We start from the raw sequence: 17,515 nt of genomic DNA, 5'->3' as shown, positions 1-17,515 counted from the left end.
TCACTACATAACAGAGTATAACTACAGCTGTACGTAAGTGAAGCATTTGGTGTGGCTGAAGTGCTGTGATGTGTTTACAATGAATTAAATACCAAAATTATAATCATTTAAGTTCATTTCGGATGATTAATACTGTAGAAATTTAATGAAGAGGTTCCTAGAGGAGTTTACTGACTTGTAAAGGCAACCGAGAGAAATGGGAGGGTCTCATTTTTTCATGTCACATTACAATCCATATACATATTGCTACAAACGCTTACATAGATCCCCTTTGATCGCAGTTTTTTTAATAGTATCTAAAATAGGTCTCTCAAAACAACTGTCTTTCACCTCTCAGACTTAGCAGATGAACCTGCCCCTGACAGACTGAGCTGTGGTTCACAGTCAGAGGGGCATATGGACCAAAGATCATCATGCTGTGAGTCAGGCTCAGAGAGGGGAAAACGTGCCTTAACAGAATATACTGACAGCATCCCGCAAATGTAAAGTCAGCCCTCGTTCACAAAGCGTGATGCAACTGAACAGATATTGAGAGGACAAATGTATCTACATACTGTGATATACAATATTTAAGTTGTACGTCAGTCATTTTTTTTTTTAAAGATAAAAGGCATCGAGATGAATAATCAGGGAGCTATTTCTGCGTGCACACAAACAAACACAAGGCAGGATGTTTTCAATACAACTGATGATGACAAACATTCAGCTGAAGCCAATTTAGACCCAAATAGATGCAGCATTGCTAAACTTGGAGGCTCATACAGTATTTAGCCTGGCAAACAGCATCTGTGTATATTTGAGACTGGAGGAGAAAATCTAACTTCGGTCTATTGAGTGTAAACATCTTCAGCAGTGGGACCGGCTTTGCTGGACTCCAAACTTACATTCATAAAAACAAAGTAGGGCAGGATGTCTTTTTATTTCATCACTGCCCATTCTGTCACTACTTGACTTCACTTGTTAATTCAGTGAGTACAGTAATTAATGGGGATATCAAGCTTCCCCTGGAGGAAATATTCAGATTAATGATAAATACGGAGAGCAGCATCCAGTATGGAAGACACAGTTGAATCAGTGTCAGAGAATAAGAAATGAGAGGAAAGCTTAGCTTCCAAAAACATGCAAACTTTCCCACGAGCTTCTCTGAATGAAAAGATGGCTAATTAGTGTGTGTGTGTGTTTGTGCGGGTTGCGATTTTTTCTGAGAGGAAATCTATCTGTATGCAAGCACCTGCACAAGTGAGGACGCCCACATTTGCATGAACACTCACACAAGAGCAAGAAACAGCTGGGTACTCAAATCGGTGATGAAACTTCTCCCAATTACCATCACAGTTTGCTAAGTTTAGTCATTGTGCCTGTGTGCTCTTCATTAAGGGGAAAAAAGACAAACGTGTGAGAGGCAGAAGAGAGACTGACGGGTGCCAGAAAACTTCTCAAAGCTGGAAAGCAGAAGCGTTGAGGAGCTGTATTTTCAGGTGCAATCTGAGAGAGGATATTTTCTTCCTAAGCGGCGCCCCTGGCAAAGATGAACTACACAGGAACTTATATAACGACTGTCATTGATGGCAAAAACCTTCTCCTCCAAATCTCCTCGCTGCTTACGGCAGCACTGATGAGCCGTTCAGCCTCACCGCGACTGTCAGTGCGCTGCAGAGTGACAGCCGGGATTCTGCTGCTCAGCAACACACATGCAGAAATCTGCACACACACTCACACTCAAAATGTAGTCCAGGACAAGCACACAAACAAGCTCTCTTTTTGTCAAGCAAGAACACCATAACACACATTCACACACGCAGTCTTGTCTCCAATCCCCAAAAGCTTCACATAACAAAAAAACGCCGAGCCAGCTGCCATCGTCCAGCCCTCAGACAAGAGAGAGCGAGAGAGAGAGCCACACACACGAGACACCGGGATGCTAAAAGCGAAGCCCTGTTACTTATTCATGTCTCTGCTAAGAACGGGAAGCCTGTCGGTGTCAAAACACTCTCCTCGGGCGTCTTTTCTTGACAGTAAAGCCACGAGCATGCGCTCATCTATGTTGCATGACAGGAGGGTATTTTTAGAGAAGGGCTTTTAGCTGAGGCTGAATTTACATTGTTTTAAAACTGACTGATCAAAAGAGGAAGCTGAGCTTTCTTTGTTCAGCTGCTCTGGGGCAGATGGTCAGTTTCAGGACCACTGCCAAAAGTACCTGTCTCTCTTACTCTCTGTACTGTACTTCAGTATCTTGTCATACTTGAAACTGGTGGTTAAAAGCATAGAGTCTGTACCCATAGTGATGACCAAGGCCCTGTTCAGAGCTGGTATCAACATCCCTTCTGAGCGATTCCTTCACAAATGAACGGGTTTAAAGGCCCCCAACATGCGCCGAGGATGCTTTTGGGATGCAATGGCTCAGACCACATATGGAGGTGGTCTGGGATGCGCATGAACACGTTCTTTTAGCCTTGACTATCACTCAGGATGGATGTTAATTCCAGGTCTGACAAAGGCTCAAAGACACATCAATCTGGACATCTGATCCTTTCCTCTGCCTTTCAAGCAAACCCCCTCCAGAAAAAGAATGTGTCACTTCTTCTACAGCTGAACAGGACACCCACATAGCTGAACTGATCAATAAATGGAGATTAGCAGTATCTAATACCACCTATAGTCACATCAAGTGCATATATCATGTAAGGTTTCTTGCAGCACACTAAGCCCACACTGTCCTAGCCCCAGATGGTCCCAGTCACCTGCTGGCTGCGTGTCTCAATCTGATGAGTCATTTAGATGCATTTCCTCAGGTGAAGCTGCCAGGGGCGGCAGCCGGGGGGAGCTGTTATGGACGGAGTAAAGCGTGAAATATAACGAGCCTCGTGGGAACTTAGTTTATGTACACAGACCAACTCCCGTGTTCTGCCTTCCAGGAACTATGTCTACCACTGCCAGTGTGGGGGGAGAACAGGGGACAGGAGGGATGTGTTCTTTTGTATGTGTTTATGCTCGGCTGTCATGGTGCATTAAAAAGTGTGTGTAGCTGAATGTGTGTAATTTCCCAATTATTGTTCATAATTGAGAGGAAATCCAAGAGACAGATGAAAGGAGAAGAAGGAAGCTTTTAACGCTTAGTAATTATTTCTGTTCCTGATAAAAAAATAAGAATAATTTGTCCCAAACTCTGCCTCAGATCTAGCTATCACTCTATGTCCAGCTGCCAGAAGCAAAACAACAAAATAGTCTTCCTGAACAACTTTCGGAAAAGTTTTGTGTACACAACAATTGACAAAAAGCTGTTATATAAACAGTAATGGCCATTGTAGATATGTCTGTTTATACACACTTCCTGCAGCCAAGGCCTGAATTACACACTAATTATGTGTAACACAAAGCCTTACCTTCTACTGTATATCCACAGAGACAATCTCCTGGAACACAAAAAAAGAGGCTTCACTTTTGTATGACTAACAGAAAACCTTTCAGTCAATGTTAACTGTCGCTAAACAATTTTGAAGACATTCTACTTAGATGATTCTTAGAAGTTTGCTTTTTATCAAGCTTCCTATCGGTTTTCCTTGATTTCTAGGCTCTTTTGTGTATGTTTTATACTCGGCCCAATAACAACCACTTGGAGAGGAAACAAAGAACAAGAGATCAAAGATGAGGCGGTGTCATGATAGCAACTGGATCAAGACGCCCAAGACCAGAGATGATGGAGGGATTTCATCAATGGCCTATGTGCCTTGTGGAATGCGAAGGCCTAAATAAAAGACATGCAGTACGCGATGTCCTGATGACCAGTTGCATCAAAGGAAAAAAGAGGACAACATGGCTTATTATTTACAACATGTTGTTTGTAATGCATTAGACACATACAGCAGTATTGACATTGTCAGTTGTTAGTAACGAGTTCTGTGCCCCGCCACATTAAGAAACCACATTTCAGCGCTGCCACAGGTCTGTTGCTGCAAGACGTTTTTTTTGAATTGTTACCGTATTCACTGAATTTTCCAAGTAAAATGTACTTCCAGGTTTTGAAGTCTCCCAGAAGACACACATTTTCTGATAAAGAGAACAGAGCTGATTGGTTTAACAGATTGTCTTTCTAATTCTAGTCTGACTATAACAGTAGTTAGATCTAAGCTATAGTCAGAGTTTATATTTGATCACTAACTCTCTGATTTTGAAAACCAACAATTTCTTATTCCTTCTCTCTAGACTGGTAAAAGATGTTGAGGGGAAATTCCATTTAAATGAGGTGTTTGATATTCACTTCTGAAAACTACAGCTTCTACCAGAAAATAACTCCTGAACATCACCAACTGAAGATACACTCTACCAGCCAGTTCAAAATGGCTTTTCCTCTTTGGTCAGCTACTTACTGCCATATTCCTTGTATTCTTCCATCACTTTTCTTTGGACAAGGAGGACAAAATAAAGTAGCAACTGGGCAGACGTGCAAAAGAGTTTGACTGAAAATTATGACTGATGCAACCTGCCAATTACAAGAGCAGTCAACTTCTTATTTTGGTTAGTTGACAGTGATCACAAAGATTGCTCGATATTAAAGACACCCGGAGAAGAGAAACCACACATCCTTGGTTTGACTCAATCTGTAATCTAAGGATAAGTGCTTTGCCAGTGTTTGTTGTTATTAGAATGCCAGAATTTGCATTTGAGAAGATGAACAGTTCTTCAAAGTCAGCGAGCAGATTGTTTGAACTTGGGCTTTATCCACTACTCATTTCACTTAAAGCCAGTGGGGTTATGAGGAAAAGAAGACGAATGCTTTGGGATAAAGAAGGAACCAATCATGGAAGGCAGATCCTGTCCTACGGAGGGACCTAAAGCCAGGCAGAGGTGTGAAGCCCGGTGAGCAATCGCTTCGGAAATGAATTTCCCCCCTGAGCTTTGTCGTGTGTCAGCGTGAAGTGACAGCTCGGCTCCTGACAATCACACATGTCAGAGGGAGGCAGGGGGATGCATTAAATGTGTGTCTTCTTGTGTGTGTGTGTGTACATTTGTGTAGTTTTGTAGGAGGAAATGTAGGAAGGAAGGAAGGAAAACAAGGTTTGAGGGTTCAGATTCTGATCCAAGCGGGACTTTCTTGCCTGGAGGCATCTTAAGGGGAAGCAGGCATCAATATTTGCTCATCACCCCTGAGGCCCAGAGTGCTAACACAGACTTCAGCTGAGAAAAGCGGAACATTTTTGGATTTATGTCAAGGCAAGGTGAGAGACACTTTAGGCAAAATATTCAAATTCAGAGATAAAACCCATGCAGGGTGAAGCTAAGACTTGGCAAATGGAAGAGACAGTTCACAGGGTTCATAGTTATTCTTATCCTATCCATCCCTTTGCCTGAGTGTCAAAGTCTGACTGGCAGATCTGTCTGATGCTGACAGGCAGGTCAGGTTAATCGCCTATTCTGAACCTCCGGTCAGGTCTAGCGTGTTTTGACGCTCGGCCGATCACAGATATGATCGGACTCGCCCCTGGCTGATGGGCTTGACTGACTTGTTGTGATGAACATGCTTGTGAGACTGAGCACGTAACCCAGACACAGCAGGATCGTCTGGGCTGTCAAACAATCGGATTATATAGACGGGTAGCAAAAACAGACACGGATATCATCAGCATGTCTGCAAGTCGTACTTCACCCAGTTTAAATTTGCCTCATGTTACCACGCACATTCAACACATTTGTTTTTTCTCAGTGGAATCCTTAAACTCAAGCTCCTCCTTATAAAAAGGAATATCTCGCAACTAAATGTGTCTTTAACAGCACTTGACTAATCTAAAGCCCTACAACAAAAAGCGAACTAATTCACGAGAGCCATATCTGATTGCTCTCCAAGCCTCCCACTCCTCTAAACACTGCCACTCATTAAAGCGTTGGCAGAAGTTGGAAGCTGCGACACTGTGAAATGTCACTGCATCAGTCGATTTTCCCAGCAGCCCCTCTGAGGACCTGTCATCACAATCTTAGCTTGACAGCGTTCAATCGATAGAACGTCTCCTCCTTTTCACCTCATTGAATCTCGGATGTCCCTGCAGTAGGGGGATGCCCAGCCAGTCACCTCTGAAGGACATCATTCATTTCTACTTTTTATATGAGTCTTTGTGGTTTTTTTTTTGTTATTACTAAAAAACAAAGAAATTACATATTTGGTGAAACTGTCACAGGCTGAAAGCGCTCCATGTCACCTTGTCAATACTCAATCATTTCCTCTCCCTCATATCTTGCAGTTGTAACCATGTGACCTTGTATTTTGAATTGAAAAAAAAAAATACAACTCTAAAAGATGTTGAACCAGCCCCAAGTTTTTTGGCACATAAGCATCTGGCAAGTCATCCTTGGAAACTGTCTGAAAATGGGCAGGCACTTCCAAAAGATACTTGCTAGGTGATGGGATACACAATGTGCCACTGTCTATCAAAGGCCAACTTCAACCTATCAGATCACCAGTAGGGGAGATCTACCGCCAGTGGAACCACTTGGTAAATCAAAATTTTACCGAAGCGCGAATAACATTTTCCATCATGAACATCTTTCAGTGCTGTTCTTTGCTCCCTTTTCAATTAAGAAATACTCTTCAATTCTGACATAACAGCTAAGCTAACATCTTCTTGTTGTTTTCAAACAAATAGTCACTTCGTCACTGGTCTTTACACCTAAACCAAGCCCATAGCTGCTAGTAGTTCCTCATAGGACGCCGGTTGGTTGAACCACTCTGGTTCGGCTATCCAGCTGCCGCACAAGGTGAAATATTTACTGGTGTAAATACAGCATTCATATCGTCATCACAAAAAAAAGTGCAGATTTAGATGATTTTTTTTCTACAACATTAGTGTACCAAATGTACTAATACTTGTGCTAATTGCTAATACTACCTTTCCACCTTCATGCTAATTTGTTAGTGAAGTCACAGGATTCCTGCTTTACTTTCCCAGTAACTTTGACTCAACTCAACTGGCTCTGAGAGGAAGTGCCTGCAGTTTCTGCTTGAGAAAGTTAACACGACCTTTCTGCCACTTTCCTTGCAGTGAACCACTGTTCTCACGCACATGCATCATTGACTGGAAAGCAGTCACAGCACAGTCTGGTGGATTTGCCCTTGATAACATCCACCTGGCCACAGCTGAAAGTGAATGTCAACAAGCAAAGCCATTCAAATGTGTACTGTCGAACTTACTGCAGGAGGGGAATTCAAAACTTTCACACTGTATGCAAATTTGGATATAACAATGTACTTTCATGTAAACAACGTGTCCTTGCATGAATCTCAGATAGACCTGGGTGCGGTCCACACCTACATCAGACACATATCAGCAAAACAAGCAGTGCCGTGTGACTGACAGTCTCCATTCTTACCTGTCTATGTCGCCCTGCACCTCTTTGCTCCCTCTCTGGGATGCTTCTCGAGAAGAGGCCTGGTCTGTCGCTCGGCCTGTGTTCCGTGCATACAGATGAAGGCCGCCATCTGTAAGGTATCTGTGAGAGGAAAGTCTGTTAAAGGGAGTAGTTTCCTCGGTGTGGCATAAAAAAAGTCTGAGTAATTCATTATTTTCTAACACTAGAATAATTCAACTAAACCATTAGAGATTATACTGATTCATGGGCAATGTTTAGAATGTCCATACATTTTTGTGAACTTGCAAAAAAGGTGCATGCACATATATCTGTGTATGAGGCAGAGAATAAATGGTAAGATTTGAGGCTACAGCCAGAAAGCTATCAGACACAGCTGATAGGACATGGAGATCATTAGTGTTGCGCTAATTGAGCTAATAATTCAGCTAATCACCTATCCCTCCCGACGTGTTGTTACATTTTCTATCCTGACAGGTCTTTAATCCTACGGATGCTTTACTCCATCACTCCAGCTCAACTGCCCCTCATAGCCGCACCAGCCCCCAAAACCCTTTTTCTGTGAAATCTCAAATGCATCGGTGCCACATGGGAGAGTGTGTTCATGTGGGTATGGGTGTGGATTCCTTTTCCAACACACCTCCCTCTTGCTCAGGGCATTTAATGCAATTAAGTGAATGAAGGGCAGAAGCCCGCACACACGCCGTGATGTTTTGTGGGAGAAACTGACTTATCTTTTTCATTCAGGTAATCTGTCAGTGTGTTGAAGTGCCCTCAAGGTTACCGCACACATGTACGACCTGAACCTTCCCTTTCAAAGCATGCCAAAACTATGATAGCCTTGGTGGGCATCAGCAGGCGATTTGTATTAATACACACAGAAAGATGGGGAAGGCCTTGGTAACTGTATGAATACACAGCTAACTGTGAATTTCACAGATTTTTTTTGACTTAACCCATAATGCATTGCCAGATTGAATGGAAATTTGTCACTTAGATGGCCATTTATGCAGTGGGTTACATCAAGCAGTATCAATTTTTCGTATAGCTGACGCTTACCAGTCCTAATATTTTTTTGTACCTGAGTGGGTTTTCAAATGTGTAAGTAATGTGTTCAATGCATAAAAAGGCAGAAAACACATTTTTATCTATGAATATGTCATGCATAGGTGGAAGTAACTTGTAAATGATCTATGAACAAATACCTACCCTAACCTTAATCAAACCAAATCCTTTCCCAAACCAAAGCTTTACTTGGCTAAAGCAAATGCTAACATGTCTTAAACAAGTCTTAGGTAGTACTAAAATGATTTACTAAAGGGAATCAGGAGGTATATTTTGTCCAATGGTCTAAGAATATGGTCTCAACATTTTGCATTTCACAAAAAACACACATAAATCTCCAGTCATCAGTATAAAGGCCCCACTACCAAAATTTCAAACATGGGTTTGATACCTGCTATTACCCTCTCTTGTTAATTGAGATTTATTTTATTTTACTTTTATTTTCTTTCATGATATTCCTCTGATCAACAGTTGGGGGACGTAATACACCAAGAAACATAGTAATGCGCCAACACAGAAGAAGACTGCTAGCAAGCAAAGAGTCATGCAAAAAATGCAAGATTTAGAATATTTACAAAAATGGCTTTGGAAATGTTTTTTTTATCAGAAAGGACATGCGCAGACAAAATAGTTAGATGCAATAATACATTTTGGTGAGTAACATTAAATGTGAACATCATTTTGCTGTGTTTACTAGAAATCTTTATGGGAAACCTTTAAGCCAGGGAAAAACTATTTTCAGGTATGATTGACAAGTAGACACAAAATGCTGATTTCTGATCTAGAAGTCAAACTTATCAGTTATTCACAGTGAGGTCAAAAACAATCTAAGACCAATAGTCAAAATACTTCAGACTTAACGATTCCCTTAAATTGCCAAACAATTAGAGAGAAAAGTTGAATTTCAGAATATCTGATTATTTGGTGAATCTCCCTTTTGCTGTGATGATTGCGTGCACTCGAGCTGGCATGGAGTCCATGACTGTGTGCAAAATGTGCTACGATAATATGAGCCATAAGGTTTTACATTAACTTGTCGAGTCCATGCCAGCTCGAGTGCACGCCATCAACATGCAAAGATATTCAGAGATTTAAGGACATTTCAAGATTTGACTTTTTGAGTCTACTGTATGCAAATGTACCTGTAAATAATGTGGTCAAATTATTAATTAGGCTTTTACAGCAGGAACTTGTTATTTGTCAGTGTATCAAAAGAAGCTATCATGCTTTGCACTCATCATCCTACCCGCTCGTGATCTCATCCATCCGGCCGTTCTTTCCTAGGATGTCCCCATCACTCATGTACCCTGCCACCTCCATCTGCTTCCCTCCTTCCAGCCCTCCTCCTCCCTTCTCCCCCTGCTCCGCCCCCCTTGCCCCTGCTGCCGCTCGCCTCAGGGGGGCGCTGAACACAAACCTGGAGGGGTCCGAGTGCCCGCTGTAGCGCCCTGTTGTGGTGCCAGCGCTCGTCGTGCTCGCCCTGGGCGCAGCATAGCTGCTGGGCATTGAGGGGGCGTCGCCTGCCTGAAGACGCGGGGTTTGTGATTGGCCCAGACGCCAGGCCATGGGGGAGGAGCGTGTGGTGAGGGCTGGTAGACTGCGCCCATTGACCTCAGTGGTTACCGTGGTGTCAAAGGTTGTTTCTAGTGTGCTATGGAGACAGAAGGGTCAAGAGAGAAAATAAGGGAATTAATTCTAGCTCTGGATATGATACAGTGAAAGCAGAAGCTCTCCAGAAAAGTGCCTCTAATGGAAAAAATACACTGAAACCATTGTATCAAGCGTGCTCCTGTGCAAAGGGCAAATCATTCAGGTGAAAAGATCAGTCACATTGGCAGCACAGAGCTGTCTGCTTCAGTTGAGTGCCACTCCCTTCAAATCACATGCGGTTTCCTCAAACATTGCTTTATATGTGTGTGTGTGTGTGTGTGTGTGTGTGTGTGTTTCGTGTGTAAGTGCGTGTGCCTTTCCTAAAGTACTGTTTCTTCCAGTGTGTTAACTTGTGAAGGCTCCCATGAGAATATATGTCAGACCATGACGGCACATCACATAGAGATGGAGAGAGACACAGAGAGAGAGAGAGAGAGAGAGAGAGAGAGAGAGAGAGAGAGTTCTGTCTCCATCAACGGTATTTTAGAAAAACTTTTGAAATGTCACAGAAAATAAAATCTGAATTGGGTGCATGTCTGTAGAGTTCAGTACATAAACCTCCAAAATGTCAGAAAAAGTTGTTAATGTCATATTACACACAACTGCTGCTTTAAAATACCATTACATTTACTAATTCAGCATAAGAGTAATTATAATTATTACAGTCTTCATGTCAAGGGCAGACTATATAGTGACTTATCTTCACAGCATTTTGTAGACTTTAAAGATGAATTGTATTTGATTTTGTCGTTTCCAGTCAGGTTGTCTAAATTGTTGTACAACCATTAGCAAAGAAACAGTGGGATGAAAAAGCATCATGAGAAAGTGAGATCTTATGTGAAAGAGAGTGTGAGAATAAGAGAAACGTTAGCAAATAAATGCAGCCAAAACAAGAAATGAAACCTGATAGAGCACTGTCATTTCTCTAATGTTGTCAAAGGTCTAATTGAAGAAACTTCTGTACAACAAAATAATACAATATTTCAAAGAATGCCCTGTTAGATTAGATTTTTCAACAAAAGAAAAAGAAAATTCCTAATTCTTCTTGGAAATTTGCAACAGAATGACAGAAATGCTGTGCATGAGTCAACAGAAAACAAAATAATATACTCATGGCCACTCACACACCGAGCCCTGAAACTGGCTGTATAGTATGTGGATACAGAGAGCAAAACATGGCAGCAGTGGTACCTAGCTGGAGCTCTCTCTGCTGGGAAAAAGAGTGCACTACATTCACATGTAGCAGAGACAGAAAAACCTGACAGATAACCACAAAGCTGCTCTAAATTCTAGGATAATTTGCTAATGTGTATTCTGGTCACATCTCACACAAAATAACGGTTATTGAGTTAAATATACATTGCCATGGAAACAGGACTAACACATGGAGCAAGTGTAAACAAGATTGAGGCTTAACATGTGCCTGTAGGTTTAGATGCCACTGCTGTAATAAAAAAAATCATATTTGATTTTCAAATAAAAAGTGTGATGTTTGAATGTTAATAAACTCATTATCTGCCAGTACTCATTTATAAATGATTTGCAGATGTAGCGATTACAAAATCAAACACAAAGTTTACTGCATATGTGCTGCCAAACTGCTGTAATATTGCTTTTGGAGATTCTGTTCAGGTAAATAAATAATTTTTAAGGAAAGATTGTGTCTGATGATGCTGTTGAAGAAGAGGGCAGTAGCTGGATACGTGCACCTATTTTGATGCCTGCCATCATTAGGTGACAAAAGCAATGACATCTTGGAGCAGTGTCTCACACATTGCAGCGAGAGAGGTGTGAGGTCAGTCGTGTGTGTGTACGTGTGTGTGTGTGTGTGTATGTGTGTGTGTGTGTGTGTGTGAGACGGCTGAGGAACTGCAGAACACCGTATCCCTGTGATGCCAAGTGCCAACTTGAGAGGGGCGGCAATGCCAGCCATATTCACAACACATCTCTATCAACACCTCCTGAGATTAACACACACACACACACACAAGCCCAAAGACACAGACATGTCAGAAACCAAATGAACAAAACATGCAAACAAAAAAGACCCCAGCTACTTATCTGACAAGCGATCACAGCGGAATATGAAAATACAGAAATCAATTTCCCACGGTATAGAAATCAGAATCATTTAACCATTCGTACACAATGTAGCTTGCTAAATCAGCTTATCTTTATCTCCAGGCAGCAGCAGGGGAAAAAAGACAGATAAACTGAGAGAGACTGTGTGTGTGTGTGTGTGTGTGTCTGTGTGTGTGTGTGTGTGTGTTTAGGTGTTGAGATAAATGAGCATGCAAACTGAAGGATATGGCAGAGCAGCAAGAACAGGAAAGGTGCCGAGATATTTTACACACTCCACCTACCACATCCGAACACACAGGCTCAATTAAAAAACACACCATAATACATTCTATAATATATGCCACGCTCCTTAAACTCAGTGTGTCTCAAAATGAAGACCACATTTCCCACAAACCCTGCTTTATGAGAATCTCTGCATCATCACACTATCTGGTCTAAAGCAGAACCAATCCGAAATAAATCCAAACAGAGGGAGAGTATGTTGTGTTTAGCCAAGAGCTCAGCAGGAGAACAATCCATGTCGACAGCAGGGAACTGGTTATTGCTGAGCAATGATAAATATAAACACGCAGGAACTTTCTCCCACTGCTGTTAACGAGGTCTGAGAGTTTAACAGTTAAACAAGTGTTTCTCCTGAAGGTTCATTCACTGCTCTCAGTAAAGATGGTATTCTGCAGTAACACTTCAAAGGCTCTCCACACATTTCATGTACAATATTAACAACAGTATTTCTTCATGAAAGAAGTTCTTTCATATTTTACAGCCACGTTGTCTTGTTACTCCTGACCATAGATCTAAGTTTCTAATTAACCCATCTACAATAGCAGCATCTCAGATTCTCTGTCAAAATGCACTAATTGGTACTGTAGGCTTGTGAGAAGATTTATGATGGTGGTCCAATCTGCCCTTTGAAGGCAGAGAAGAGGAACAACCTTTGAAAGTTTATAAAAATATTGTAAACTTCTTGTCTACCTTTGGAATATTATCTAGTTATGACAGACAGTTATTTGCAGTCTTACAAGTAAAGATCCAGACTAAACCATCTGAAAGTCTGAAGTCTGGAGAACACCTCAGAACCACGGCAGATAAAAGTAAACTTTCTATTAATTTACTTACTGCATATCAATGTTTTGCTTTGCTTTTGCTTACATATTTGTGTAATATGCTATCAGGTTGTAACTATTGGTTGACATGTTTCAGTTTCTTGAAATCATGAATCTGAAACAAATCCAGTTGCTTACGATATAGAACTTAGAATAACCATGACCTGGATGACTGAGAACCTTCATCAACAAATCAGGTAAAGCAATATCTTAGTGACATCAGGGAATGTACTGGTGCAGCAACACGTCTGGCTGCAACACAAAGCTTTAAACTTCAAACAGCTATCAGCATGTTTAATTACTTCGTAGACGCTGTATTTACATTACAACTTGAAAGCTCCTGAACACACCGAAGTCAGATGAATGATTTGGCAACATGGGAAATGGGACCATCTGAGGAACAAGAATGTAGGGCAGGTCTCCAGAGTTAGTGAGATGGCTGTATTTTGGAAGACTAATACAAGTTTTGGTGTAACAGTGAAAAGGTCAGATGTTGTGTTTCTTGTGCACTCTTCTTCAGACTAAACTATCATCATCATGTCATCATTACGGCTCTATGGGAGTTGGTATTAACTCCAGTGCACTCTTGGTATTGTTAGTAGAAGTATACTCTTAACTATGCAGGCTGGCATTAGTACTGGCAGATATTTAACTCTACTAGATTGAGAGCAATTCAGAGTCATTGCTCACCACCATCACATCACAGATCTTCAATCTGGACCCTGAGAAAGTATCCTCACCCAATCACCAACACAACCATCTTTCACACCCATGCAACACACACTCCCGCCAGAACAGCCGAGTCACTTTCCATCACAACCTGAAAACTCATCTTGTCAAGAAGTCCCTCCTATTACCTTCCGCCAGCTGAATCATGTCACTTCTCCACTCAGTCTGAACATTGTCAGACTGGCTTTGAAAAGTGTGTCTGAATTTGACCCATCATTACTCTTATGTCTTGTCATTTTGGTGCTTTAGGACTTTTCTCTATCACCGTATGGTTTTCAAGCATCAGCTAAATGGAAAATTAGCGTAAGAAAAAAAACTCAGCCGTGCTTCAGAATCCCGGACATGCACGCAAATTGGACCAACAGCTATCTCTTCACTTCCAAAGCAATGAATAATTTAGCCTGCCCAATTCTTTCTGTCTTCGAAATGTAAACACAAAATAAACAAACTCGCCCGGGTGAAGCTATTATGTTCAAATGTCATCTGGCGGTTGCTGAACCCCCACGGGACTAGACAGAGATCCCTCAGGCCTTAGCAGACAGGGAGACAAGAGCTGGGTAGATTTCCCTTTTCTGTTTACTGTGCCAGGTTTGTCCTTGAAGATCACAGCATTTCTTTACACATGGAGCTGTTCTTCCCTTCAAATGTCAATCAATACCATTTTTCATTGTCTGGGTGGAGAAAAACACAGCGGAGGGAAATTAAATGTGTTTTTTGATCAATAAAGATTGTCTGGGGCGGCCGCAACACATCTGGATCTCTGGAGAATGTTGCAGATGTGAATTGAGCTGCCATGATGACTGCCGCATCAAAGCAGCAAGGTCAGTTCAATAAGAAAGGGACATGGTTTCAGTGCTCATGAAACCGTAGCCCAAGCACATAGAGCTTTTTCAACTTGGTCAGTCATTTTAGGTAACATTAGCTGCCACCAGCTTCCAGCAAGCTGCACCCCACCGTGGACCGGTCCAAAGTTTTAGTCAGTTTTAATCTACATTTTCATATTGCATGTGGAACTTCTGTGTCTTTCTGGAGCAGGGAAATGCAGCAGAGAGGCTCAGCACATAATGGTACAAAATCAATGGTGGAAAGAGCAGATATTAGTGAGCTACATAACCACCACAGGAGTATATTTTTTATGAATTGTTGCAGGGACCTTAGGAACAGGGCTAAAGACTGCATAACTACAGGTGTAAGTCTATTCTAACCCAAGCCAACAGACCTGGTTTTCTGACCTACAGGTTACAATATTTTGCCTTGGTGTTTGGGTATGTATTTGCTTAAACCTGGCCTTCTGTACTTCGGTGTAATCAAAACACAGATGGGAAAAAACATCTGTCTGTATGTATTTCTTGTCAAAAGCTGCCAAAATGCAGAAAATGACATCGCCGCACATATGTTGTCCTGATGGTCATGTGGCAAGTAACAACATCCAAATGTGACAGATGCCCGAAATTTCACTGACAACTCCAAGAGCAACTGTTAGATTAGTTATATTGTACCTTTGTTTCATAAATATTCAAGCTTTTTTGCTCCACTGCTATTAAGAACAAGCACACCCTCTATTACAATAACTATCTTTCCTTCTAGCGTATATGAAAAATTCCATGTAGGATTGAGGAGTACATGGCAGCAGTGAACTGTGTGTGGCGATTGGATACACAAGCTTCAGGAGTGACAAGAAACAACAAAGAGGCCAAAGATTTACAAAAGCTGCTTGATTTGCGATTTGATGGTGCTGATCATGAATTGCAGTGCCCCTGGTTAGCCTCTGGGCACCTTTGATATTCCATCTCTCTCTTAAAGATATGAAAAGTAACATTTCTGAATTAAAATCTTCTTAAATGCCAAGACATTTTCTGCAGAAGATACATATTATTGATTTAAGAGGAGATATTGAAAAGTAACAGTAACACTAAATCGGGTGCACGGTTGTGGCAAGGACCAAAACAAATAGAACACCACCATTTACAAATAAACAGACTTCTTATTCATTGCATTACACACCATAGTAACTGCTGATTAAAGAGGAAACTACGGTGGCTGTTGCTGTAGTAGCGGAATGCACTGTTATGTTTTGAGTGCTCCTGCTGTACATTTGAACACCCGGTCTGTGTGAATGGGGTCTAAACAGGTATGGAGGTGGAATCCCAAAGAGAGACGACAGAGAAAGACACAGTGATGAATATGATGGTCATGTCGGCTCGAGCATAACAGTGATTAATTACTTAAGGTGCTTCAAAGCTTCATGGTGATTACAGCCGTTTCTTATCGGGGGGGAGAGATTAGAACGGTCTGGCCGGGCTTTTGTCATGGACAGAATTTGTATGCATACTCTGAGGCTATCCTTACATTCAGGATATACACAGACCCGACAGAGCCACACACACTCAGGAGCCCACTTCCTCTTTTTCCCATTAAATCTAATGGTTGAAAACAGTGCAGCAGCCCATACACTATTTCACTGGGCCTCCTGCCATCTTAAACCAATGCTTACTGCTTCAATGCTCTGTATCATGCGTGCATGCGCACACACACACACACACACACACACACACACGGGCAGACACATCGTTATTTGATGCTAATGTGCAGGCATGATGATGCATTTTGCACATATTTCATGCTGACTGTCCTTGCGTGTCTGATGCAAGTGAATGAGACCTGGAAGTCTCAGACCAATCAAACACCTCCCACCCCAACTCCCCTTGGATTAAATGTGGTGGTAAGACAATGGCGCTGTATTGATCGTGCCCGGCTCAGTCTCCTCTAAGGAAAAAAAAGAAGCAGAAAACAAACACACACATTCACGCGCGCGGGCGTCTGCACACACGCGCACACACACACACACACACACACACACGCACACACACACACACACACACACACACACAGGACAGCCATCTGTCATGGCTGTCGGCAGCCTGGCCACCATCTTCCTCTGCAAATGGGGCAAAACACACAAAATAATAGACTGAGGGAGAAGGAGAGGGACGAGCAGAGAACCACTGCCTAGGGAGCTGACAGAAACCAATGGTTATCATGTTGTCTTCGCCTGAGCTGCAGTCTACACTGTTTGATTCTCTGTGTTGCCCATGGGTCACAGATGGGACAGCTTTTCAAGGTTTTGGTTGTCCGTCAACTCCAGAATGTCATTACACGTGTGCCAGCTGGTGAGTAAGATGAAGCCTGTTTTTAATTAACTCCAGGAAACGTGGAGAAGATGGCATGGTAATAGAGGGAACATCATTAATAGTTGGAGACATATCTCCCTGTCGGATCAGTGTGATAAACTGCGCAGGGTGAGTTGGAAATACCCAAATCAGAACTGCTTTTATTTTCCAAGGACAACGGATGCATGAAGAAACTGACTGTGAGGATTGCTGCTGAGATGCAAAACTGTGTTCACAAAAGAAACTCTTCTTCTTTTTGGTTATTTTCAGTGGTTTGGTCGTGACATGTGTGGGCCTTTTGTAAAGTGTGTGTCTTTTGTTTCGACTATGACGCACTGAGGAAGTTAAACATGTCTCAGT

At 42.0% G+C, this 17,515-nt stretch overlaps 1 protein-coding gene across 12 annotated transcripts in view; it reads right to left on the bottom strand.

Annotated features, from left to right (window-relative positions):
* Positions 1 to 17,515, bottom strand: part of nav3 (neuron navigator 3) — a 443,539-nt gene that overhangs the window by 52,926 nt on the left and 373,098 nt on the right. For 11 of the 12 annotated variants that reach the window (XM_030440425.1, XM_030440422.1, XM_030440427.1 and 8 more), the window contains 2 exons: positions 9,668 to 10,072; positions 7,360 to 7,479 (listed from right to left, as the gene is read on the bottom strand). In XM_030440425.1, the coding sequence (XP_030296285.1) occupies positions 7,360 to 7,479; positions 9,668 to 10,072 (525 nt within the window). The remainder of the gene's footprint in view (positions 1 to 7,359; positions 7,480 to 9,667; positions 10,073 to 17,515) is intronic. The other variant, XM_030440421.1, reaches the window with a different exon arrangement.

The sequence above is a fragment of the Sparus aurata genome, chromosome 14, assembly GCF_900880675.1.
Source record: "Sparus aurata chromosome 14, fSpaAur1.1, whole genome shotgun sequence".
NCBI lineage: Eukaryota > Metazoa > Chordata > Actinopteri > Spariformes > Sparidae > Sparus > Sparus aurata.
Note: the sequence above shows the minus strand (reverse complement) of the source record. Positions and strands in the feature narration are given on the sequence as shown.